This window comes from Miniopterus schreibersii (assembly GCF_964146895.1).
Source record: "Miniopterus schreibersii genome assembly, chromosome: 1".
NCBI classification, from domain to species: domain Eukaryota; kingdom Metazoa; phylum Chordata; class Mammalia; order Chiroptera; family Miniopteridae; genus Miniopterus; species Miniopterus schreibersii.
The window spans coordinates 133,299,300-133,322,808 of NC_138101.1; the positions used below are offsets into that span (position 1 = coordinate 133,299,300).

General features: G+C 54.8%; 2 protein-coding genes across 3 annotated transcripts; both read left to right on the plus strand.

The window, feature by feature from the left end:
* RABGGTA (Rab geranylgeranyltransferase subunit alpha) lies at window positions 1-6,701 on the plus strand. Of its 2 annotated transcripts, none has more exons than XM_081161897.1 (17): window positions 1-208; window positions 523-579; window positions 748-858; window positions 1,237-1,361; window positions 1,553-1,740; window positions 1,973-2,176; window positions 2,482-2,565; window positions 2,654-2,736; window positions 2,828-2,929; window positions 3,033-3,138; window positions 3,218-3,269; window positions 3,421-3,509; window positions 3,656-3,744; window positions 3,839-3,955; window positions 4,587-4,700; window positions 4,967-5,054; window positions 6,394-6,701. In XM_081161897.1, the coding sequence occupies exons 2-17, from the start codon at window positions 577-579 to the stop codon at window positions 6,540-6,542; spliced, it is 1,704 nt and encodes a 567-aa protein (XP_081018023.1). In that variant the 5' UTR covers window positions 1-208; window positions 523-576; the 3' UTR covers window positions 6,543-6,701. The 2 variants fall into 2 exon arrangements, with proteins under 2 accessions (XP_081018023.1, XP_081018024.1); XM_081161898.1 differs by lacking the exon at window positions 1-208 and adding an exon at window positions 345-370 and having other exon boundaries at window positions 522-579; window positions 6,394-6,632.
* A 2,373-nt stretch (window positions 6,702-9,074) lies between these two features.
* On the plus strand, window positions 9,075-23,131 carry TGM1 (transglutaminase 1). The gene is made up of 15 exons (XM_081140653.1): window positions 9,075-9,174; window positions 10,200-10,526; window positions 10,668-10,856; window positions 11,782-12,030; window positions 12,255-12,373; window positions 12,517-12,624; window positions 13,051-13,225; window positions 13,639-13,777; window positions 14,141-14,244; window positions 16,121-16,209; window positions 16,701-16,854; window positions 16,963-17,247; window positions 17,372-17,532; window positions 17,898-18,034; window positions 22,727-23,131. Exons 2-15 carry the CDS (start codon window positions 10,202-10,204, stop codon window positions 22,953-22,955), a joined length of 2,463 nt encoding a protein of 820 aa, XP_080996779.1. The 5' UTR covers window positions 9,075-9,174; window positions 10,200-10,201; the 3' UTR covers window positions 22,956-23,131.
* Window positions 23,132-23,509: the final 378 nt, after the last annotated feature.

A 23,509-nucleotide genomic window follows, 5' to 3' on the forward strand; every position in this document is an offset into this window, starting at 1 on the left:
ATACTCGTCAGAGGGCTAGCAGGGACTTGGCGGTTCTGGACCCAGCGCACGCGCCTTCTGAGCCTACCTATTCCGCTCGTGGCCTCTCCGCAGGCCTGCAGAGGGCGCTGCGACTCGGAGAGCCGAGGTGGGGCGCCGCTCTAGCCAGCGCCCGGGCTCGGTGGCGGGCGCCTCAGCTCCGCGTTCCTCACGCCGGCTCCCAGCTCAGGTGGGTCCGCCCGCCGGGCCGGGAGTGCCTGGGAGCTGTGGGGTGGGCTGGCAACGGTAGCCCCCGGGCGTGGAGTGGCCCCATCGCCTAAATGCCCGGGCTTGGGTCTGGCCCTGGCGGATAGGGCTGTGGGCAGGGCCGCACGGGTGCAAGTCCCAGCCCGATGGGTACCTCCTCCCGGACGTGCAGTGCTAGTCCAGAACCCCTTTACACTCCGGGGGGTCTCAGGCTGGGTTTGCGTGCGGCTTCCGGGAGACAACTGGGGGCGGGGCTAGTGGGGGCGGGACTCCCATGATTGACACTTCTTTCCCCAGGTTTCACAGGCTGCCACTGGACTCCTCCCCTGTCTTGAACCCAGAGCCGACACCATGGTGAGAACCCTGAGCTCAGCCCCTCACCTCAGCACGCCCAGGCCCTTGCCCCTGGTGGTCTTGCCTCTCTCCATTTCCCGGTGTAAACCTGGCGCTCCGCAGTGGGTGTTCGGTGGGCCTGCCCCGCAAAAGTCAGCCTGCTCCTTTGCAACCCACCCATCCCTGTAGCACGGGCGCCTGAAGGTGAAGACTTCGGAGGAGCAGGCTGAGGCCAAAAGGCTAGAGCGGGAACAGAAGCTGAAGTTATACCAGTCAGCCACCCAGACTGTCTTCCAGAAGGTGGGGCCCTCACAATTAGCCCTCTCTCCACGTGCCCCCCTTAGTATATAGCACAGAGGCCAAGAGCTGGGCCTCAGAATCAGACTGCCTGGATCTATATCTGGGTTCTATCACTTACTACTGTGTGACCTTGGCAAATTACTGAATCTCTTTGGGCCTCAAGTTTGCTCATCTGTAAAATGGGGCTAATAATTGCACTTACTGCATAAGGCTTTTGTGAAAATTAAATGAGAGAATACATGTAAACCCATGAAGCGCTTTGCATACTGCCTATTGTATGGCATGGGATTTACAGAACGTTGGGTAGCTCTGTTTATGCTATTTAGCCCTGCAGTGGGAGAATGATATGATCTCTAACCCTGCTACCTATCTTCTCAGCGCCAGGCTGGCGAGCTGGATGAGTCAGTGCTGGAACTGACAAGCCAGATTCTGGGAGCCAACCCTGACTTTGCCACCCTCTGGAACTGTCGACGAGAGGTGCTCCAGCGGCTGGAGTCCCAGAAGTGCGTAGGGGTTCAAGGCTCCAGGAAGATGGCCCTAGCCCTACCGCTGCCCTGCCTGGGTCCAGTGGTAGAGGAGGAATGGGGTAGCCAGAGGCATAGGCAGAGGGCAGTGGAGGATGGGTGCAGAAAGTCAGGGGTGAGCTGAAGTTGGGTGTTGGAGGGCCCTGATCCCCACTCCCCTTTGGGTGCAGATCCCCCGAGGAGATGGCTACTCTGGTGAAGGCAGAACTGGGTTTCCTGGAGAGCTGCCTGAGGGTGAACCCCAAGTCCTATGGTACTTGGCACCACCGCTGCTGGCTGCTGAGCCGCCTGCCAGAGCCCAACTGGGCACGGGAGCTGGAGTTGTGTGCCCGCTTCCTCGAGGTTGATGAACGGAACTGTACGTGCCTGCAGATTCTGTCCCCACAGTCCTCATCTGCCCCACATCCTCCTACTGGGGCCTCAGTTAGGCCCAGAGTGGGGAGGGATGACCATGATGGGCCCACTGGCAAAGGAATGATGGAGCCAAATTCCGTGGGATGCATAGAGGTCTTTCTTGGGACCTCCAGGGCTACAAACCAGGGAGCTCCTCTTGCCCTGTTTCTGAGATGTGCTGTCACCCCTCCCCCCAGTTCATTGCTGGGACTACCGGCGTTTTGTGGCTGCACAGGCAGCTGTGCCCCCTGCAGAGGAGCTTGCATTCACTGATAGTCTCATTGTTCGAAACTTCTCCAACTACTCTTCCTGGCATTACCGCTCCTGCCTCTTGCCCCAGCTGCATCCCCAGCCAGACTCTGGACCACAGGGGCGCCTTCCTGAGGATGTGCTGCTCAAAGGTAAGCAGGGTCAGGGGTGCTGGGGAGGAGCACTGCCCTTTCAGCCTAGTCCTGTTCCTGAACCTCCACTTGGGTTTATTGAGCACCTACTTCATGCCTGGCTCTGGGGGTGCATAAGATTCAGCCCCTGACAGAAGGGAGCTTAAGTGTCCAGTGGGGAAAATAAAACTGATATATGTAGCCACGGTACAAAGCCAGCATATAGTGGAGGACTGGAGGTACTCCAAGGAGAGGGTGGGATATTGGGGCAGCCAGGATCCCACCAGCCTTCTAACCAAAGCCCTGTGCCTTTTTGGCTTCTGCAGAGCTAGAGCTGGTGCAGAATGCCTTCTTCACTGACCCCAATGATCAGAGCGCCTGGTTCTATCACCGATGGCTCCTAGGACGAGGTGAGCAGGGTGGCAGGAGGCTGGGTGTTTAGGGCTTGGAAGGAATGGAAGAGGATTTAAGGAGACCGAGTCTGTGTCTCCACCCCAGCTGACCCCCAGGATGCTCTGCACTGCCTGCACGTGAGCCGGGATGAGGCCTGTCTGACTGTCTCCTTCTCTCGGCCCCTCTTGGTGAGTCCTGCAGCTTTGGCTGGAGAACATAGTGGATTGTGGACTTCATGCTGTTGGGGCTGACAGGGTCTCTCCTTGTCCCCTGTGCCAGGTGGACTCTAGGATGGAGACCTTGCTGCTCATGGTTGATGAGTTACCCCTGGCTGTGGAGTGGAGGACTCCAGATGGCAGGAACCGGCCCAGCCCTGTCTGGGTATCCCAGGATTAGTGGGGCATGGTGGGGGCTGGGGCAGGGCTGGGGTGGGAGAGTCAGAAAAGTGGTACTGCTGTGCATTTCCTTGACCCAGTGCTCCCAGCTCTGTGACCTGCCCGCTGCCTCCCTCAACGACCAGTTGCCCCAACATACATTTCGTGTCATTTGGACAGCAAGTGATGTCCAGAAGGAGTGTGTGCTCTTAAAAGGTGACGCAACCTGCAGCAGCCCCCCTGCTCCCTCTTTCTGTCATGGGTGTCCCCTCCTACCATCTACTATCTCTTTCAGGCCACCAAGAGGGCTGGTGCCGGGACTCGGCCACAGATGAGCAGCTCTTCAGGTGATGACAGGGAAGCACGCCTACAAGAGAGGGCTCTGGGCATCAGGCCACTTGGATGGGAGGCAGGGGGCTCAGGCAGATGGTCTCAGCCTGGATAGGGAGGTGGCCAGTACTCCAGGGTTATGGGCATCATCCCCCCCCCCCCCCCCAGGTATGAGCTGTCGATGGAGAAGTCCACAGTGCTACAGTCCGAGCTTAAATCCTGTAAGGAGCTGCAGGAGCTAGAGCCTGAGAATAAATGTGAGGCCCTATTCCCTGAGATCCTGCTCCTCTTATAAAGCCCCTTTCTGTGTATGTTGGGGGGGACAGGGCGCAGGACGGGCCTCAAGAATATGGGAGCAGAGGAGGGTCCAGGAGAGATGGTCCTTTTTCCACCCTTTCCTCAGGGTGCCTACTCACCATCATCCTGCTGATGCGGGCGCTGGACCCCCTCCTGTATGAGAAGGAGACACTGCAGTACTTCCAGACCCTCAAGGCAAGCCAGACCTGTGGGAACAGACAAGGGGGAGGACCCGTGGGCAGGAGGAAGGCAGCTGACACAAATTCCTTGCTGGCCCCATCCCCGCCAGGCTGTGGACCCAATGAGGGCAGCATACCTGGACGACCTGCGCAGCAAGTTCTTGCTGGAGAACAGCGTGCTCAAGATGGAGTATGCAGAGGTGCGAGTGCTGCACCTGAGTCACAAGGTATAGACTGTGCATGTGCCCTCCCTGGGCCCTCATCCCACTGGCCCACCCTTCTTCCTCATGGCCTGGCCAGCTTTTCTATTCATTCCCTGGGCTTCAGCTGAGGCCCTGTCTGTCCGGCCTCACCATGCCCCCAGCTTTGCCTTCAGTCTCAGATGCCTTTCTGGACATTTCATCTGCTCATTGAAGCAGGCCAACACCTAAAACCTGAATAGTTTGCAGTTTCCTGACAAACTTTTAAGACTGATTTTACTCTATTGTAGTCCTTCCCAACCAATCTTCCCAACACATTAGTTTTATCCTGTCACTTCAGCCCAGCTCTGCTCCCACCAAACCGATCCCTCAACCCACCAGGCCTACTCCTGCCAGTGTCTGTATTTCCCCCCAGCTCCCTCCTCTGTCCCGTGTACCTGCTCCCACTCCATTCACTCCACTGGCCACGTCACCCACAGCACTTATGTCTGTCCCATGTCCTTGACTAGCATGTACTGTGGTGGGTTGTAAGGTAAGCTTCCCACCTGCCCGTCCTCTCCTTAATTGGGGTCCCCAAGGGCCTGTGTGGGGCACAGAGGGCAAGTGCCTAATAAATGATGGCTGAGGCCCTTCCCCATTGGACATTCCCTCTCCTCAGGATCTGACGGTGCTCTGCCATCTGGAACAGCTGCTTTTGGTCACTCATCTTGACCTATCGCACAATTGTCTCCGAGCCCTGCCCCCGGCACTGGCTGCCCTGCGTTGCCTTGAGGTAAAGCATTCACTCCTCCATCACTGTCCTGGTTGGTCCTTTTTCCCTTCCTCTACCTCAGAAGCCTGCCCATGATACAGAGAGATACCCAGGTCCTCCCAGCCCCTGCAGATGACCCCTGCCTTCCCCTTTCCGTCACCCAGTCTGACCCCAGGAGCCCTTCAGTGCACTGTAAGCTGTTCGCCCTGGGCACCCCAGTTGCTTGTACCAGTTTCAGGCTGACTGCACCTGCCTGCCTTGTCTTCCTGACCCTCCCTGCTCCTCAGGTGCTGCAGGCCAGCAATAATGCCATAGAGTCCCTGGACGGTGTCACTAATCTACCCCGGCTGCAGGAGCTCTTACTGTGCAACAACCGTATCCTTCCTTCTAGGTGCCTTTTATTCATTTATTTATTTATTTTTAATTAATTTTTAAAAAAATCCTCACCCAAGGATTTTTTTCCCATTGCTTTTCAAAGAGTGGAAGAGGGAGAGAGAAAGAGAGAAACATCAATGTGAGAGAGACACATTGATTGGCTGCCTCCTGCATGTACCCTGGCCGGGGCCAGGGATCGAACCCACAATCGAGGTATGTGCCCTTGGCCGGAATCAAACCCAGGACCCTTCAATCCTCAAGCTGAAGCTCCAACCACTGAGCCAAACCAGCCAGGGCTGTATTACTATTTTTTTTAAACAAAGCATTTTCTTTACCCTCACCCAAGAATAAAGAGAGAGAGGAAGGGAGACAGAGAAACATTAAGCGGTTGCTGCCTATATGCACCCTGACCAGGAGGGATCAAACCCACAACCTGGGTATGTACCCTGACCAGGAATTGAACTTTCAACATTTTGGTGCACAGGACAATGCTCCAGCTAACCGAGCCACCCAGCCAGGGCTCTAGGTGCTTTTTATTTTATTTTATTTTATCTTAATTTATTAATTAATTTATTTATGTTTTTGTTCAAAACATTACAGATGCCCCTTTTTCTCCCCATTGACCCATTCCACCCCGTCCCACCCCCCACCCCAGTAGATGAGTGGATAAAAAAGCTCTAGGTGCGTTTTAGACAGTGGATAGGGTGAGATGCCACACTGGGAAACTAAGGACAGCAAACAGGGTGGGTGCCTCCCTGAGAGGGTATTCCCTGGGGTAGGGGCTCTGGCAGTTTAAGCTAAGGAGAGAGGATAGCCTGGGGCTGTGCATGGCTGTCCTTGACTTGCACAGGTGGAGTTCTGCTGGGAACAAGTGACTTCCTCAAGCCAGAGTTCACAAACGTGCAGTCTACAAATATTCTTGCGTACCAGTTAGTATTCTAAAAGTCAGGAAATTTCATATTTAAAAAACTTGTAATTCTGATTCCTCTTAACTATTGGAAGTTAAAGCAACCTTTGACCTGCATTTTCACTTGGCATTCTTTGGTCACTACTGAGACGAGGATGCCACTAGCCAGGGCTAGCCTTCCCATTGGCCACAGTCTCCACCATTCCTCTAGTACCACACCCAGCCCTCCCCTGTGCTTCCTCCCTGGCCCCTGTGGGCAAGTATTTGCAGTCCTTGCCAGAGCCTTACTCCCTCTAGGGAAGTGTGCAAGATGCCCACCAACTAGGCTGCCAGGCAGCAGTCCCTGCTCTTGAGGGAAAACAGTGATGGGTACACAGGAGCAGATAAGATCTGGGGGAACCTGCCAACCTTTCCTTGACTCTCGTGCACAAGGTCTGCAGCAGCCTGCAGCACTTCAGCCTGTTGCCTCCTGCCCCAAGCTGGTTCTCCTCAACCTGCAGGGCAACCCCCTGTGCCAAACAGTGGGCACCTTGGAACACCTGGCCGAGCTGCTACCTTCAGTTAGCAGCATCCTCATCTAAGAGACCCTGCCCCCATCCTTGCCCTATAACTTATTAGGACTGAATAAAGAAAGAAGAGGCCTCTCAGGCTGCTAAGCTGCTGCTGTTGCCACCGCTGTCACCACCATTACTACTGCCACCTTTCTGGAAAAGAAGGAGAGAGTTAGGGTGTGTTGGCTCACCCTGTTTCCTTTATTTTATGCTCAGTCCTGCTATTCCCTGTCATGGAGAAATCGGAGCCTCAGGGTTTGGGCAGAATGAGGGTGAGGGCTTGACTTGAATTTACCTTCTGGTTGGGACTAGAGGTGGGTCTAGGTTCCAGGCTAGAATCAGGTTTGGAGTCAGGTTCTGGTTGGGGCTGGGCTACAAAACAGCTCTAAGTCTCCAAGTGGAAGGACTCGTAAAAGTTTCTTCCATGACCCCTGCCCCTCCCACATGCCCTCTGCCCAGGAGCCCTGGCTCTCATTCAGCACAGCTGAGAAGGCTGTTTCCTGGAGAAGTGGGTCAGAGCACCCTTGCTCCACTCTCTTAGAACAATATTCATCTCCATGAATTGCATTCTTTGGTTGAAGAGCCCTTGAAAATACTTGATCCCATTTGATCACCATAAGCTCTTAGAGTTGAGATGATCAGGTTCATTGTTCTGATGAGGAAACTGCTGTTAAGACATGCCCAAGGTTAGTGAGCTCAAGTGCTGGAGCCAAAGCTGTACCCCTTGCTCTGGGATTTCAGACTCATGTTCTTTCTTCTATATGGATATGGAATGGTTGGGCAGAGCCTGGCCTCACTCCCTGAGGTACGGAACCAGGTGTCCTCTCCCATGGTGATCCCCAACACACAGGCCCATGCACACGTGTACCCTCAGGCATTTATGCTCTCTCTCACACACACACACACACCTTGTCCTGGCTGAAATCCCTGAGACACTTGAACCTCCAGGAGGGAGGAAAAAGGAGTGGCTCGGGTTAGGGCACTGAGTCAAACCTGGCTGGGTGGGTAAAGAGAAAGATTGAAACAAGAGGGAGAGAGTATGACAGGGCATTTTCCTGGTTCCCTGGTAATCTACCTGGGCCCACGTTTGCTCACACACATCCGGATCCTCAGGGTCCCGCCCCTTTCCATATTCATAGTAATGCACAAACATCCCCTCAACAAAGTCCTTTGGCTGACCTGCTTCACATCTGCCTGGGACTTTGATTTCCACAGGTAGATTGTCTCAGAAGTGTTGGAGGTAGGGGCAGACCCCCTTCAGGGCTGGGGCTTGGAGATGGGCTGAAAAGGTCAACATGAGTGTGGAGAGCTGCCTCTGTCCCCACTCCCTGAGGCACCTCCCTGCCTGATGCATCATCAAACTCAGCCTCTCCTCTGTTGGCTTCCTGTGTCTTCTTGCCAACGGTGTTTACACTGTCTTCTGGTTCAGTGGCTGTTGGGCAGAGCTGGGACATAGGTAGGATGGAGGGAAGAGGTCCTAAGAAAGGAGCCCCAGCCTTCTGCAGAACTCACAAGAAAGCCTCCTTGAAGATACCTGGCCTCCCCTTTACCTTGGTAGTCTCTCTGCAGCAGCATCCCGGTGTTTCCCCTGTGCAGGGTGGAGTTGGGATGCACACAGGGCAGGTGCCTAGAGCCGGTTGATCAGGATTCCCAGGAAGAATTCCGAGTTGGAGAACCCAGGACTCCAACTGACCAGACACTCCTCTCAGTGAGAGGGGGGTACTCTGCAGCCTGGGGAGGGGGTCTCAGTTCCCACCCAAGACTCAGAGTAAGTCCTCAGCTTCCCCCAAACCCCCAGGCTGGGGGGAGAAAACAAGGGATCGCTCCTACTCTGACCACCCCCCAATCCCAAACTTAAGAGAGACACAGGAAGCTGGGGCTGCTCACTCATGCCAGGGGCTATGGAGCAGCTGGAAGAAGAGGGTGGGTTTGGGGGGGCGGGGGTGAGAGGATCTGCTAGAGCCTGCAGATCATGGGTTGGCTGGTGGAGCCAGTCTCAGGGCCAGGTTGCTGATGTCACCAGTCTGCACCTTGGGATTCAAGGACCTCCCTGGGCAGGTTGGGTACCAGGACCAGGCCAGTTTCACAGGGCTGAGCCTGACCTGGGCTGCATAGGAGCCTGGTAGCGTAGCAGGAGGCCTATACGACCACAGGCAGGCAGCCTGAGCTTGGCAACAAAGGGTCAGCCGGATAGGGGTGTGGGGGAAAGGGGCTCCATTGCCCTCAAAAGGGTTCCTTAAGCACGCAGCCTGGCAGGAATCAGCCTGGTGTGACCGTATCACCAAAGCCTTCCGCTTTCGCCCAGCTTTGGCCCTGACAGACCCCCCTCCCCAGCTCCCTCCCTTGTCCCAGCCCCCAGCCCGGACCATTCCGTTTCTATGGTTTCTCAGTTCCTCGAAAGGGAAAAGAGGCTTCCACGGGTACTTATTTCTCACCCCTACCTCTGGAGACAGCCTCTGGGGGCCGGGCCTCGATGGAGCAACCAAGCTTCCCCTTATTAGTAGCCGGCCCCGCCCTACCCCCCACATAAACCACTCGTCCGCCCGCCCCACACCTTCCACTTGTGCGGCGGCGTCCGGCGCGTCTGTCCCGTCCCATCCGTCCCGACCAGTTCCACCCCGGCCGCGCCACCCCGCGCTGCCCGCGCCAGCACCGCCACCAGGTGAGGAGCCCGACGGGCTCTGAGGCGCTGAGCCCCACGGCGCCGTCTGGGGGCCGCGCACGTCCGGAGCCGACCCCGCGGAGTGGAGCGCGGGCCGGCCCAAGCCTGCGCGCCCGGCGACGCTCCAGGATGCCGGACTCCGCGCCCGGGAGCCCGGGCTCCAGCACCGCGAGCCGCCCCCCCGGGGGGACCCCATCACCGGGTTTGACCCGACGTGGGGAATGCCAAGGACCCCAAGTCCAGCTCGTCACCCGCCTGTTTTTTGCCAGGAGCCTTGGGTGGGGAATCTCTGCTAAGAAATGGGTCCTAGCCCTGGCTGGGGGGCTGGGTTGATTGGAGCACCCTCCAGTACACGGAAAGGTTGTGGGTTCGACTCCCAGTCAGGGCACATACCTAGGTTGTGGATTCGATCCCTGATTGGGGAGCTGACGGGAGGCTACTGATGGATTTCTCTCTCCACCCTACCCCTCTCTAAAAAGCAATGGAAACATATCCTTGGGTGAGGGAGAAAGAAGGGAAGGGAGGGAGAGAGGGAGGGAGGAAGGGGAAAGAAAGGGGGGGGGGAAGAAGAAAGAAAAAGGAAGAGAGAGGTCCTGAAGGCGGTGGGCTGGTCAACGTCTGTTCTAGACTGAGGAGCAGCTTGTGGAGGGAGCAGCACTGGGGATGGGTGGTCTGTGCAGCTGGGTCTTGAGGCTGTGACAAGTGCCCACGCATTTCCTGGGATGGGTCTTCCAGCAGGTTTCTCCACTGGGCATCTGGTTTGGTGGGTGTCTATGTGGAGGGGAGCAGGGAAGACTGCAGTGTGGGAAGTTTCTTTAGGTAAATCTGAGATGAGTCCTCGAGGAGTCTCTGGATGGGTCTGGGGGAATCTCTGTATCAAAATAAGGTCATCTCCATCAGCCGGTTGGAATCAAATCAGCTCTCTGAATAGAGGGGTTTTGGCTGAGCTGGCAGGGCTGGCTGGGGCGTTCTGGCTAACGGAAGTCCGAGAGGGTGACCGAAGCCTCCCTGCCTCTTCCACACAGACATGATGGATGGTCCTCGTTCAGACATGGGCCGCTGGGGCTGGAACCCCTGGCAGCCCCCAACCACACCTTCCCCGGAGCCAGAGCCGGAGCCAGACAGACGGTCACGCAGAGGAAGCCGTTCCTTCTGGGCTCGCTGCTGTAGCTGCTGCTCCTGCCGGAGTGGGGCAGATGACGACTGGGGGCCTGACTCCCACAGAGGCTCTGGCTCCAGGGGTCGAGGGTCCAGCTCTGGGGGCCGAAGACCTGACTCCCGGGGCTCAGACTCCCGCCGGCCTATCTCACGGGGCAGTGGTGTGAACGCAGCTGGAGATGGTGCCATCCGAGGTGAGGCTGGCTTTAACTGAGAGCCAAAAGGCCTTAATGGGGACTGAAACTCATCCTGGCATCTCTGGGGGCCTGGGAGGCTAATGATGGGGGCCTGGGCTCCCCATGGGACTTCGCTGACCAGGAGCTCTGACTTTGCAGAGGGCATGTTGGTAGTGACTGGTGTGGATCTGCTGAGTTCACGCTCGGACCAGAACCGCCGAGAGCACCACACGGATGAGTTTGAATACGAAGAGCTGATCCTGCGCCGTGGGCAACCTTTCCACATGGTCCTGTTCCTGTCTCGGCCCTATGAGTCCTCCGATCGTGTCATCCTGGAACTGCACATTGGTCTGTAGTGGGAAGGGTGGAAACTTGGGCAGGGGGACTGGCTAGCAGGGCCTCCAGCCTTGGTATTAGGGTCAGAGGGGCACCCTCCCTCACCTCACTCCTCATCCTCTGCCGTATAAGGCAGGTGCAAATGCGTGTGTCCCTAGGGGTGTGTCTCAGGGAGAGTCTTGGTGTCCCCATTTTCCTAAGCTCACCCCCTTCAAGCCTCCAGGGGCATCTCTCCCAGTATTCTTTCTCCTCAGGTGTTTGCTTCAGTGTTGCTGCCTCTGCGTGGTCTTTCTGGGTCTGCTCTCCTTCCCCAGGGTGTGGCTGGCTCTCTCTACTCTCTCTGTCCAACTCTGTCCCTCTGTCTCCATGGCCCAGGGCAGGTGCCTTCCTCACCGCGTTGCTTGGTGGCCGTTGACTGCGCAGGCTGGTGATTACCATGCTGCCGGGGGCGGGCGACTCCTCGTACCCTTTGATTAGGACCTGGCCTTGCCCACCCCGCCTCTAATTTCTCAAGTACCCCACCACCTCCACCAGGGATGCACGGGCTCTGGGAGCAGGCAGGGTTGACCTTCAGGATCTGGACTGCCCTTTCACATGAGGCATGTGCACCCAGCCAGGGCAGCTCTGCTTTTCCAGCCCAGGAGCTGGGACAATCAAGCAGGCAGAGGGTGACAGTGGCCTCTCTCTCTCCTGCCCACCTCTGAGTTCAGTGTCAGGGGAACAGGTTTGGGATGTTAGACTGGGTTTCTGCCCTGGCATGTGGGCAAGCATCGGGCGGGGACAGGCTGCTCTCAGACTATAAGGCGATGGCCCAACTCAGGGACACACACACTGGCTCATACACATCCTGGGTGGGGCTGAGAGAAGTAAGTCTAAGGTTTCATCCCCCCCACTTCAGGGAGGCCTCACCAGCTAATTGCTGCTTTCCCCATTCTAGGAAACAACCCTGAAGTGGGCAAGGGCACCCATATCATCATCCCAGTGGGCAAGGGGGGCAGTGGAGGCTGGAAGGCCCAGGTGACCAAGTCCAGTGGGCAGAATTTGAACCTACGGGTCCACACCTCCCCCAACGCCATCATCGGCAAGTTTCAGTTCACAGTCCGAACACACTCAGAGGCTGGCGAGTTCCTGTTGCCCTTCGACCCCCTCAATGAGATCTACATTCTCTTCAATCCCTGGTGCCCAGGTGAGCGTGCTAGAGTCAGGAGCAGGGGGGGACAGGAGAGAAGGAAGGCCAGGCTTCCTTTCCTAGGATTCAGCTTGGTGTCTGACCCTAGGAGAAGCCAGTCTCCCATTTTTCAGGTGAGGGGATCTGGGTCCTATGTAGAGAGGTGCAGAATTGGCCCAGGGAGAGGTGGGGCCCAGGGAGAGGGCTGGAGGAAACCATACATGTATATTTTGGGGATGCAGAAGACATCGTATACGTGGACCGTGAGGATTGGCGGCAGGAGTATGTGCTTAATGAGTCTGGGAGAATTTACTACGGGACTGAAGCACAGATTGGCGAGCGGACCTGGAACTACGGCCAGGTACAGCTGGCCAGGGCCACATGCACTCCAGGGAGCTAGAGGCAGGTGGGCTGGGGTGGGGTGGGGTGGGAGAGAAGGTGCTGGCCTAGGGGTCAAGCTAGGCCACCTAGAGCTGTGGTCACCTCTGCCCTCCCTCCTTCCAGTTTGACCACGGGGTGCTGGATGCCTGCCTGTACATCCTGGACCGGCGGGGCATGCCATATGGAGGTCGCGGAGACCCAATCAGTGTCTCCCGGGTCATCTCTGCCATGGTGAGCTCCCTAATGGCTCTGAGCCCTACTGTGTGTCTGCCTGCTGCCTCTCTTGCCTCTCACTTCTGGTCTTTCTGATTCCTCCAGGACCCTAGCCCTGCCCTGCCCTTGCAAATGGTATCATGGGAAGGGGTCTCATTCCTCTTCTCTCCTTTGCCTGCCCCCCACCCCACCCCACCCTTCCTGGCTCCTATCCCAGCTCTAATGGAATGTAGAGCCAAACCCAAAACTTGGCACACCCAGGATTCACATTCCTGTGTCGGACCAGAGGGGGGGGGGCCCTCTGGGATGGAGTGGGTGGGGCTCAGGGATCCTGAGGCATTTACGGGTGAGGGGTGGTTGTAGGGCTAGGGGCTGGGCTGGTGACCACGTGGCAGGCCCTGAGCCTCTCCTCCAACTCCTCCCATCCCATTCTGTCCTGGACAGGTGAATTCCTTAGATGACAATGGGGTCCTGATTGGGAACTGGTCTGGCGATTACTCCCGAGGCACCAACCCGTCAGCGTGGGTGGGCAGCGTGGAGATCCTACTCAGCTACCTACGCACCGGCTATTCTGTCCCCTTTGGCCAGTGCTGGGTCTTTGCCGGTGTGACCACCACAGGTAGTGGAGGGGCTAGGACAGGAGTGGCCTGGGCCCTACAAGGAGGAGGGAGGGAAGCCAGGCTCCACCTTCAAGAGCCAGGCCCAGCTGTGGCTACAGTGCAGGGACAGGTGGGGGTGGATGGTAGGCTGGCCTTAATTATCATTAATTAATGTTAACAAACAGAGAGAAGCCTAGGGGAGGGGAGGGAGAAGGGAGAAGCAGGGACAAGGCCAGGCAGGCGGACGGCTTCCCCTAAACCCCAACACACCCTGACCCAAAGGCCTCCTGACCCTAGTGACCCCTCACCCAGCTTGGCAACCCCAATTGCCCTTCTCCCCCTACTATTCCTCACCTGATGCCTCATGTGCCCCCTACCTCTGCCCCCCACCCCTGTCCTGGCCCCTGAACCTCCAAACCTGGCTCCTCTGCAGTTCTGCGCTGCTTGGGCCTGGCCACCCGTACCATCACCAACTTCAACTCGGCACATGACACAGACACGTCCCTCACCATGGACATCTACTTTGATGAGAACATGAAGCCTCTCGAACACCTGAACCATGATTCTGTTTGGTGAGCCTGGGGCTGGGGCTGGACTGCTCATCCCTGCCAAGAACAGTGACCTGAGCCCTGGCCTGGTAGCTCAGTTGGTTGGAGCATGGTCCCATACACCAAAAAGGTTGCAGGTTCGATTCCTGGTCAGGGCACATACTTAGGTACGTGATCCCTAGTCAGGGCACGTATGGGAGGCAACCGATTGATGTTTCTCTCTCACATTGATGTTTCTCTCTCTCTAAAAATCAATAAAAACATATCCTCAGGTGAAGATTAAAAAAAAAAAAGAACAGTGACCTGAGACCTGGATACTGAGGGTAACTGGGGAGGCAGGCCCTGGATAGGCAGCTCAGACCCAACACTCTCTCCATGTCTGTCCAGGAACTTTCACGTGTGGAATGACTGCTGGATGAAGAGGCCGGATCTGCCCTCAGGCTTTGATGGGTGGCAGGTTGTAGATGCCACACCCCAGGAGACCAGCAGTGGTGAGGCGAGGCCCTGCCTAACTCCTGTACCCATATCCCAAATCCCCAACCTGGGTAACAAACCCTAGTGTCAGCACTGGACTGGGCTTTAGAGCCAGGTCCTTTAACCCCATGGTTCTTTAAGCAGACTTATTAGCCATGTGGCCTTTATTTTTACCTTTCTGCATAACTATATGCCTATGTTTTATTTCTTTATAATGGTTAATATACTGAAATGGTTCACAAGTCAAAAAAAGATTCAAGAGAATTTAGTGACAGGTTTCTCTCCCCCAATCAATCCACTATATCCTACTAGGAATCTGCATATTTGAAAGTTCCCCTGATGATGCTAAAGATCAGCTGGGTTTGGGTCCTACTCCAAGCCCTTTTGGGACACGTGGAAAACAGTGGCCCAGAGAGGTAGAGTGACTTTCTCTAGGACAGATCATTAGGTCAGCAGCACAGCAAATCTAGTCCCTGACTCCCTCCCTTCTTGACATGCATTCTTGCTTTCACCAGGTCTTCTCCTGTCTGTTCCATTGCTCACTATGAGTAATATGTACAGTATAGAAAAAAGTCAGGGTTCAGATAGGTTCAAGGAAGAAAGCAGCCCCTACACCCAGCCCTAAGAGATAATCACTGATGACCTAACCCACTAGTCTCTTTCCCACAATACACATGTTTGCAAAAATTAGACCTATTGTACACTCTGTTCTCAAACAGGGCCCGCCCCTTCCCACCTTAACACTGCAGCCCCAGGCAGCCAGCCTGCCCCTCATGCTGCCTGCCTTCCACCTCTCCCTTCTTCACCCTGGGTCAGATAGCCCTCGCCTAGCCTACATTTTTCCTCTGGTCTCTGGCCAGATCTCTCTCTCAATCATCTCTATGAACAGTGTCCCCTGAGTTGTGCAACCCAGTGATGTCTATGATGCTGGAAAAGCTGGCCTAGGACACTGGGAGAACTGAGTTCTGGTCCCCACTCTGGAAAGTGATGGGCTGGGCAGCAGGCAGGGGCTTTGGTGACAGTCAGACTCAGGCTTGATTCCAGCTTGATTACTTAGATATGCCATCTTGGGTAAGTTCCTTGCATCTTTTGGCTTTGGTGGTCTTGTTTGTAATATGAGGATAATATATACCATGTAGGGTGATTGAGAGGACCAAACGAGAAAAATATACCTGTATTAGAGAGACTAGCAACATGCCTGGACCATAGTAAATATGAGTGCCTTCCATTCTCTTGTATCCAGCTGTCTTGTGAAATCCTGGCATCTACCTTGCCTCTCCAAGCCTCACTTTCCCCATCTCTAAAACAAGACCATACTGCTAGGTGTTAACTAAGATTCTTTCCTTTTGGATGGTGTCCTCTGCCAACCCTCCTCCCTGTCAGCTCATCTCTAAAAAACCCTCCTGAGCATGACACGGTCAGACTATTTCCCACCAGCTCCCCTCCCCCTTCCCACAGAGAGGACAGATTGGGCTGCAGAGCTGGGGGCTTGTTCTGGATCTTTCTGGAATGGTGGCTATGGTGTCATTGGTCTCCCAGCCAGCAAGCAGAGTTACCATGGGCTCTGGATTTGCCTTGATGTAGAGGGTCCTGACCTCTGGGGATCACAGACAGCCAACATCCAACTTCAGCCAATGGAGGAAGAGTCTGTCGATGATTTGGTTAACAAGGCAGGCCTGTCCCCAGGGTTGGCCTTGCCCCTCCCCTGCCCCCTACTGACCGAGGCCAAATGGAACTTCACTCTTCTGTTTGCCCTCCCTGGGTTGGACTGGGTGGCAGCTGACCCCAAGGCAGTGGACACTAGGCCTGGATGGGTGGGCCCCTCCCCAGGATCTGAGGGTCCCCCTGGGCCTCCTTGGATCTCTCACCTCCATCCTGCCCTGACTTCCCTAGGCATCTTCTGCTGTGGCCCTTGCTCCGTGGAGTCCATCAAGAATGGCCTGGTCTACATGAAGTACGACACACCCTTCATTTTTGCTGAGGTGAGGGTTGTGATCCACATGCCTTCTTGAGCAATCTGGAAAGCCAAAGCCCTGGCGTAGACCTGGGGCCTCTCGTCCTGCCTTCACCGCTGACTGACCAGCTGTGTGTCCTTGGGCAAGTCATTCTAAGAGTCTCAGTTTTCTCAACTGTAAAAGGGAATAATAATGGCTGTCGTGCTTCCTGTACTCAGGATCAAAAGGAATAATGGGTGTGAATCGGCTTTATAAGTCATAAAGTCAGCAAACGAGCATAAGGGATTACTGTTATTAATGCCAAAGTACTTTGCAAGGAGCCTCCCAGACCAGCCTCCCTGCTCTCTAGCCTCATCTGGCCCAGCTTGGAAGGTCTCCCTGTTTGACTCTGCCAGAAAGCTCCCAGCCTTTAGACCTAACCCCCTGCTGCTGCCAGGATCCAGGAAAGGTAGCTGTGGTCAGGTCCAACCTCAGACCTTGTGCCTTATTCACTCCTGGCTCACCCCCACCACCAATAGGTGAACAGTGACAAGGTTTACTGGCAGCGACAGGACGATGGCAGCTTCAAGATTGTGTACGTGGAGGAGAAAGCCATTGGCACTCTCATCGTCACAAAGGCCATTGGCTCCAACATGCGGGAGGATGTCACCCACACCTACAAGCATCCAGAAGGTACCATTCCCCCAACCCGGCCAGCTCAGGCCCATGCCAAATGTTCCCACTGAGCACTCACCCACCCTCACAGTAGCAGTAACCTCACCCTCGACTCTCAACCCCCAGGCTCAGAAGCAGAGCGGAAGGCAGTGGAGACAGCAACCGCCCATGGCAGTAAACCCAACGTGTACGCCACCCGGGACTCAGCTGAGGATGTGGCGGTACAGGTGGAGGCCCAGGACGCGGTGATGGGGCAGGACCTGACGGTCACTGTGATACTGACCAACCGCAGCAGCAGCAGCCGCCGCACTGTGAAGCTACACCTCTACCTCTCAGTCACCTTCTACACCGGTGTCACCGGGTCCGTTTTCAAGGAGAGCAAGAAGGAGGTGGTGCTGGCTCCAGGGGCCTGTAAGTGCTCCTTCCCCAGCCCTGTCCCCTAGATGGCCAGGCACCCGGGGCTGTGGACATGGAGACCCTGGGAAGCCGTGTCTGGGGAAGCAGGCCTCCGTGACACCATGCTTCTTCTCCCCAGCGGACCGCGTGACCATGCCCGTGGCCTACAAGGAATACCAGCCCCACCTTGTGGACCAGGGGGCCATGCTGCTCAACGTCTCAGGCCACGTCAAGGAGAGCGGGCAGGTGCTGGCCAAGCAGCACACCTTCCGTCTGCGCACCCCGGACCTCTCCCTCACGGTGAGGGCAGCTGGCTAGAGTGTGGGGGTGACCAGGGGTAGAGGGAAATTGGAGCGGAAGGGGACAGGGCACTAAATCAGGAACACGCTGGCCTGACGAGCAGTTCTAGGAGGAAAAGATCAGGGATTGGCTCTAGGCTCTCAAACCTCAGTTTTCTCATCTGTAAAATGAGATCTCATCTCCCTGATTCTGTGGTGGTTTCAGATGAAGAGTGGCTTGGAGTTTCCTCTCTGGCTTATGCAGAACCTCCTCTTGGGCAGAAATGTGGGACTCAAGGGGGTTTTGATCCCTCTCTGATGCCGTGTACAGACCCCATGTATTTGACCAGGGTCTCTGATGTGGGGATGGGTCTCTTTTTCTCTCAGTTATTGGGAGCAGCTGTGGTCGGCCAGGACTGCGAAGTACAGATTGTTTTCAAGAACCCCCTGCCTACCACCCTCACCAACGTTGTCTTCCGGCTCGAGGGTTCCGGGTTACAGAGACCCAAGATCCTCAATGTTGGGTGAGTCTGACGTCTCCTTACCTGCCTCCTGGGCTGCCCTGGGCCCAAACATTGCTTTCTCTCTTGGTCAGGATGGTACCGTCTGTTAGGGTCTGAGAAAGCAGCTTGGGGCCAGCCAGCAATATCTCCTGACTCAGTTCAGTCCAAGCAACATTTAAGGAGACCTGCTGTGCGTATAGTGCTGTGCGTATAGTGCTGTGCTGTGTCCCCACTCTGCCTCACCATCTCATTAGGGAACTAAAATTTCACATAGGAATCACTAGCAACTCATCACTAACATTGCCCAGCACTCAGGAGTTGTCTAGGGACTTTCAGAAATATTTTCTCATTTGGGAGACCATAAAAACCCTTTAAAGTGCATTATAGAGACCATCACATAATTAAAAGCAAAGCTTTGGGATCCCAAAGACTTGGGTTCAAGTTCCACCTCCATCACTCACTGGCTATGTGCCCTTGGGCAAGTGACTTATCTCCTCTGAGCCTCATTTTTCTCACCTGTAAAGTGGGGATAACAATAGTACCTGGTTCTGAGGCTCATCGTGAGAATTAAATGAGATGATGAGCATAAAGCATTTAGCATAGTGCTTGGCACAAATTTAGTGCCCTTTTGGGAGTTTTTATTTTGATTATTGCCATCATCATCCCCACTTTACAGATGGAAAACCTAATGGCCACGTCTCACAGGGCCTCACAGTCATAAGGGCCACAGCTCTTCCTGCATGGCACCCACCATGTATAGACTCTCAAGCCCATTGCTTGGTTTGAACCATGAGGGCTGGGCAGCAATTCCAGAGGAGAGGGCCCTGTGCCCCAGGCCCTTACCAGCCTGCCTGGACCTGATCTTGGGCCGGGGAGGCTCTGTGAGGGCCTCACACAGTGCTTGTGTTCCTGGGCCTGTGCTGTCATCTCTGATGACACAAGACCCACACAAGCTGCCCTGCCCCTTCCCAGCAACAGCAGAGGGAAAGCAGGAAAGGCCAGAGGCTGACGTCTAAGGTCAGCATTCTGGGGACAGGGGCTGTGTTTCCTTCTTTAGACAAAGAGAGCCTGAGGGAAAGAGACAGCCTGTGGGAGGGGCTGGGTGCAGGGTCCCTGTCCACCCTGCCCAACACCCCCTCGCGCACACACACACACACACACACACACACACACACACACACTCAGTCAGTCATAGCAGGCTCCGCCTGCTGGTGGTTTCCACTGTTACCAACAGGCCAAAGATGAAAAGGTTGCTTTCCTGATCTTTGCCACAGTCTGAACCCTGGATGATGTCATATGTTACAAAGGAGTACTTTACCCTTATCTCCCTAAAAGTGTCTCTGGCAGCTTAGAGAGTGGAGCTGGGACTCCAGATAGCTCCCCCCTGCAGGCGTCTCTTACCTGCAAATGATGGAGGGAGATCCCCCTGCTCTGAGGGGCCCCCAGAGCTGGATTCCCCTCAGCAGCCCTACCAGACCTTTGAGTCTTGCCCCCTCCTGGGAATAAGGAGAGGGCCACTGAGCAGAGCATGGAGGCCTGGCCCCTCTCTTCGCCTGCGGGCTTGTGTAAGTCTCCCCTTCCCACTTAAAGGCCCCAGTCTCCCCACCAGTAAATGAGAGGGTTGGATGATGGTTTCTCAAGGCAGGTTCTCCCTGGACATTCTGTGGCTCCTCAGCTGCTGCTAGCCCAGGCCAGGGCCACCAGGACACTTGAGAGCCCTGAGGCGGAAGTCCCTGAGCTGTTGGTTCAGATATATTGGATTCCAAGATGGGTGTTACTTTGTTCCCATTTGCACATCAAAGGCTGTGGTATGGAACCCCATTATAGCATAAGATGTGCCACCCAGAGTGGTGACTAGCCATTTAATAAACATTCCAGAACTTACTCCTCCAGATGGCCTCAGTCACCAGCAGAGGCTGAAAGTCTCTTTCAAACCCTTCTCAGGAATGTCCCTCAGAGCCTGAATCATATTCTCTAGCATATCCCTAGGGTGTCCTTCCTGGGGGTGCATTTAACTTTGGGGAAACAGCCTGAAGTGACTTAGAGCTAAGACTAATTAATAAAGTGGGCAAACAAGGACTGTACTAACGCCCTTTTCAATCAGAAATGAAGCTTGGCTGTAAAGGAGGGACGGGGCGAGTGTGTGACTGGGTGCTTGTTATGTGTGTATGTGATTTTTAACGACACTGAAGAAAAATCCAGGAGGAGTTATTTTTATTTTTATTGACTTCAGAGAGAGGAAGGGAGAAAGAGAGAAACATCAATGATGAGAGAGTCGTCATTGACTGTCTGCCTCCTGCATGATCCAGCCCAAAACCTGGGCATGTGCCCTGACTAGGAATCGAACCAGGAATCGAACTGTGACCTCCTGGTTCATAGGTTGACATGCAACCACTGAGCCACACCAGAGGGGCCCAGGAGGAGTGTGTGTGTGTGTGTGTGTGTTTAAAATATATCTTTATTGATTTCAGAGAGAGGGAAGGAGAGGGAGAGAGTGAGATAGAAACATCAATGATGGGAGAGTCATCATTGATCAGCTGCCTCCTCCACGCCCCGGATTGGGGATGAAGCCCACAACCCGGGCATGTGCCCTGACCAGGAATTGAACTGAGATCTCCTAGATCCTAGGCTGATGCTCAACCACTGAGCCACGCCCGGCCAGAAGTAGTTTTAAAAAATGTTTCAAGCACTAGCAACTTGGCTGAACAAGTACAGAGTTGAAGGACAGTGCTAATTTGGTGTCCTTGTCAAGGAGTTGTTTTCATTGCCTGTGCTCATTGTTACACACACGTTCCAGCTTTAGCAACTGATGTGCTCAGCTTAAACTCCCAAACAGGGATGTGGCAAAGGTCTCACCTGACACTAAAACAGGGAAGGGAGAGATCTTGACACCCCACGCTGGAAACTGGAAAGCAATTTCTCTTGGAAATAACGTTATAAAGGCCAGGTTCTGAGGGAGTACAGTTTGATTATAGTTCTTTAAACACTGGTCTGAGCCTAAACAATTTTACCTTTGTACCTGTGGAAAAGTGGGCACAGATTAAAAACACAAATTTGTCACCAGCCAGAGTATAACCTACTTGCTCAATTATCAACTTAGTTTCTAGTTACCTGTTGTGATAGGAAGTCTAGCAATTCGGTCTGTAACTTAACAGTTAGGCTTTATATATCTCCCTGCCTCCCCCTGCTTTCCTCCTTCATGGAGCTTGGAGGCACCTTCAAGACCATCTGATCCCACCCTCTTATTTTATATTCACTTCCATTTTGCAGACCAGAAAGTGAGGATCAGAGAAGTTCAGTAACTTGTTCTAAACCCCACAGCTAGCAGTGGTAGAAGGAGTACAGAATGGTCCAGGGAAGCCCCTTGCAAGCAGGCTCCAAGCTAAATGTTTTGCCCCAAGGAGAGCTTATCCTAAAAGTTGGCGTGTTGGTTCATTCCCTTGTAGGACTGAGGTGCCTGCACAGGGTGTGGCTCCAGAGAGGGTCCCCATGGCAGGCTTGGGCTGAGTAGGGGGCCAGAGGTAAGGATTTAGGCAGAGGCAGGAAAGGATAGATGCTAACAGGCATGAGCGGGTGCGATATAAATGCAGTCGCGTTCAGTGGATAAAGTGCATGTGCAGATTGCTGGAGGAGCTCAAAGAAGGGCCAGGTTCATTTTCCTGAGGGCAGGAGGTGCTCAAGGAAGCCCTCACTGAAGAGGTGGTGGGAGCCTGAGCAGGCAGCCAGGGCAAAGCATGAGAAAGGAAGTGAGTTCAGGGAAGGGAAGGAGCCCATGGGCTGGTGGGCAGGAGGAATGGTGGGGGGTGAGGCGGCTGTGCAGGCAGACAGGCTGAGTCAGAGAGCCTGTGTGTCGGGTTAGGGAGCCACAGTCTCATTCCATCAGCACCAAGAAAGCCAAACCCTTTAAGGGGTCAGTTCAAGTTCAAGTGGTTAGAGAATAGAATGGAAAAATGAGATGGGAGGCAAGAAAACCAGCTAGAAGGCTGGTGAAACTGATTCCCACAGGTGTGGTCTGGGAATAGATTTTCAGAGATCCATGAAGAAGGGAGAAAATAAAGGCACTGTGTGTGTGTGTGTGTGTGTGTGTGTGTGTGTGTGTGTGTGTGTGTGTGATATGCACACACATGCACACAAACAGGTATGTCAATTTAAAGATGCCAACTGTCTGTTCCTGGGATAACTTTCCTTTTTTCCTGAGATAACATATTTCCAATGTTTTAGGGTATTAAAATGCCCTTCTTTGGAAAGATGATTGTGGCAGAGGATAATTAATTTTCCTCCACTTTCTTTCTTGGCAAAACTGAAAGTATTTGGCAATACTGTGTTGAGCCCCAAAGTCTGCATTTGAAGTTTCCTTGGCCTTGGAAATCCAGTGTGAGGCAGAGATGGTCTGGGTAGGCAGCAGCTGGCAATGGAGATGAGGGGGAGGCACTGCAACAGTTTTGTCCAGGTGTTTGTGGGAGGGGGAGGGAGGAGTCCTGGATGACTGGGAAATTTCTAGCTCAGGCAGCTGTGTGGGTGACTGCTGATCTGGCCGTGTGGAGGTGGCCTTGGGACTCAGGCTTTGTCCTGGTCCTGGGTGTGGGGATGCTAGCTGAGCCTAAGTGCCTGAAGGGCTCCACCTTCTGCTCTTTCCTTCCTGGCTTCCCCATCAGTCCTTACTCTCCACTCCACCCCGTCACCCCAGGCTTATGACCCTTTCTCTGCCCACAGGGACATTGGGGGCAACGAGACAGTGACACTGCGCCAGACATTTGTGCCTGTGCGACCAGGCCCCCGCCAACTCATCGCCAGCTTGGACAGCCCACAGCTCTCCCAGGTGCATGGTGTCATACAGGTGGACGTGGCCCCAGCCTCTGGGAGCCGGGGTATCTTCTCAGATGCTGGAGGCAACAGTCGCTCAGGAGAAACCATTCCTATGGCTTCTCGAGGTGGGGCTTAGCCCTGGGCCAGGAGCAATGGGACTGGAGTCAGATGAACAAGGACACTGCCTCAACACAGGGGTTCGCTTTAGAGCGGCTCCCCAGCGGCTCAGGTGGGGAGGCCGGGACACCTGGGGAGGGAGCCTGTCTTCACTTGCACTGGGCCGCACAGAAGCTAATAAACTATTTTTTAATGAAGCTGCTGTTCTGTCCATCTCTCAGTCCATGCTGGGCCGAGCAGTGTGAACCCACTGTCTGTCCTGGGGACACACCTGGCATTTCTGGTCCCTGGTTCTGAGATGCATGGCTGGCAGGTCAGATGATACCAGCTCAGCAGCTCTTGAGATTAGGCCTGCTTAGCATCACCACAGCCTCCAGAGCTTATGGGACCAACCCTCCCCCACCCAAGGGTGCTTCTACTGACCAAAGCCCTTTTGAAGCCCCCCGGGTTGGGGTGGAACTGCCCCTTCCATGGCACCCACTGTGGGAGAGAAGGACCTAAATTCCCTTTTGTAAGCACATGTTTGAGGTGGAAATAGGCTGGAGTACTCGCTGAGCAGCAAACGCTACTTTC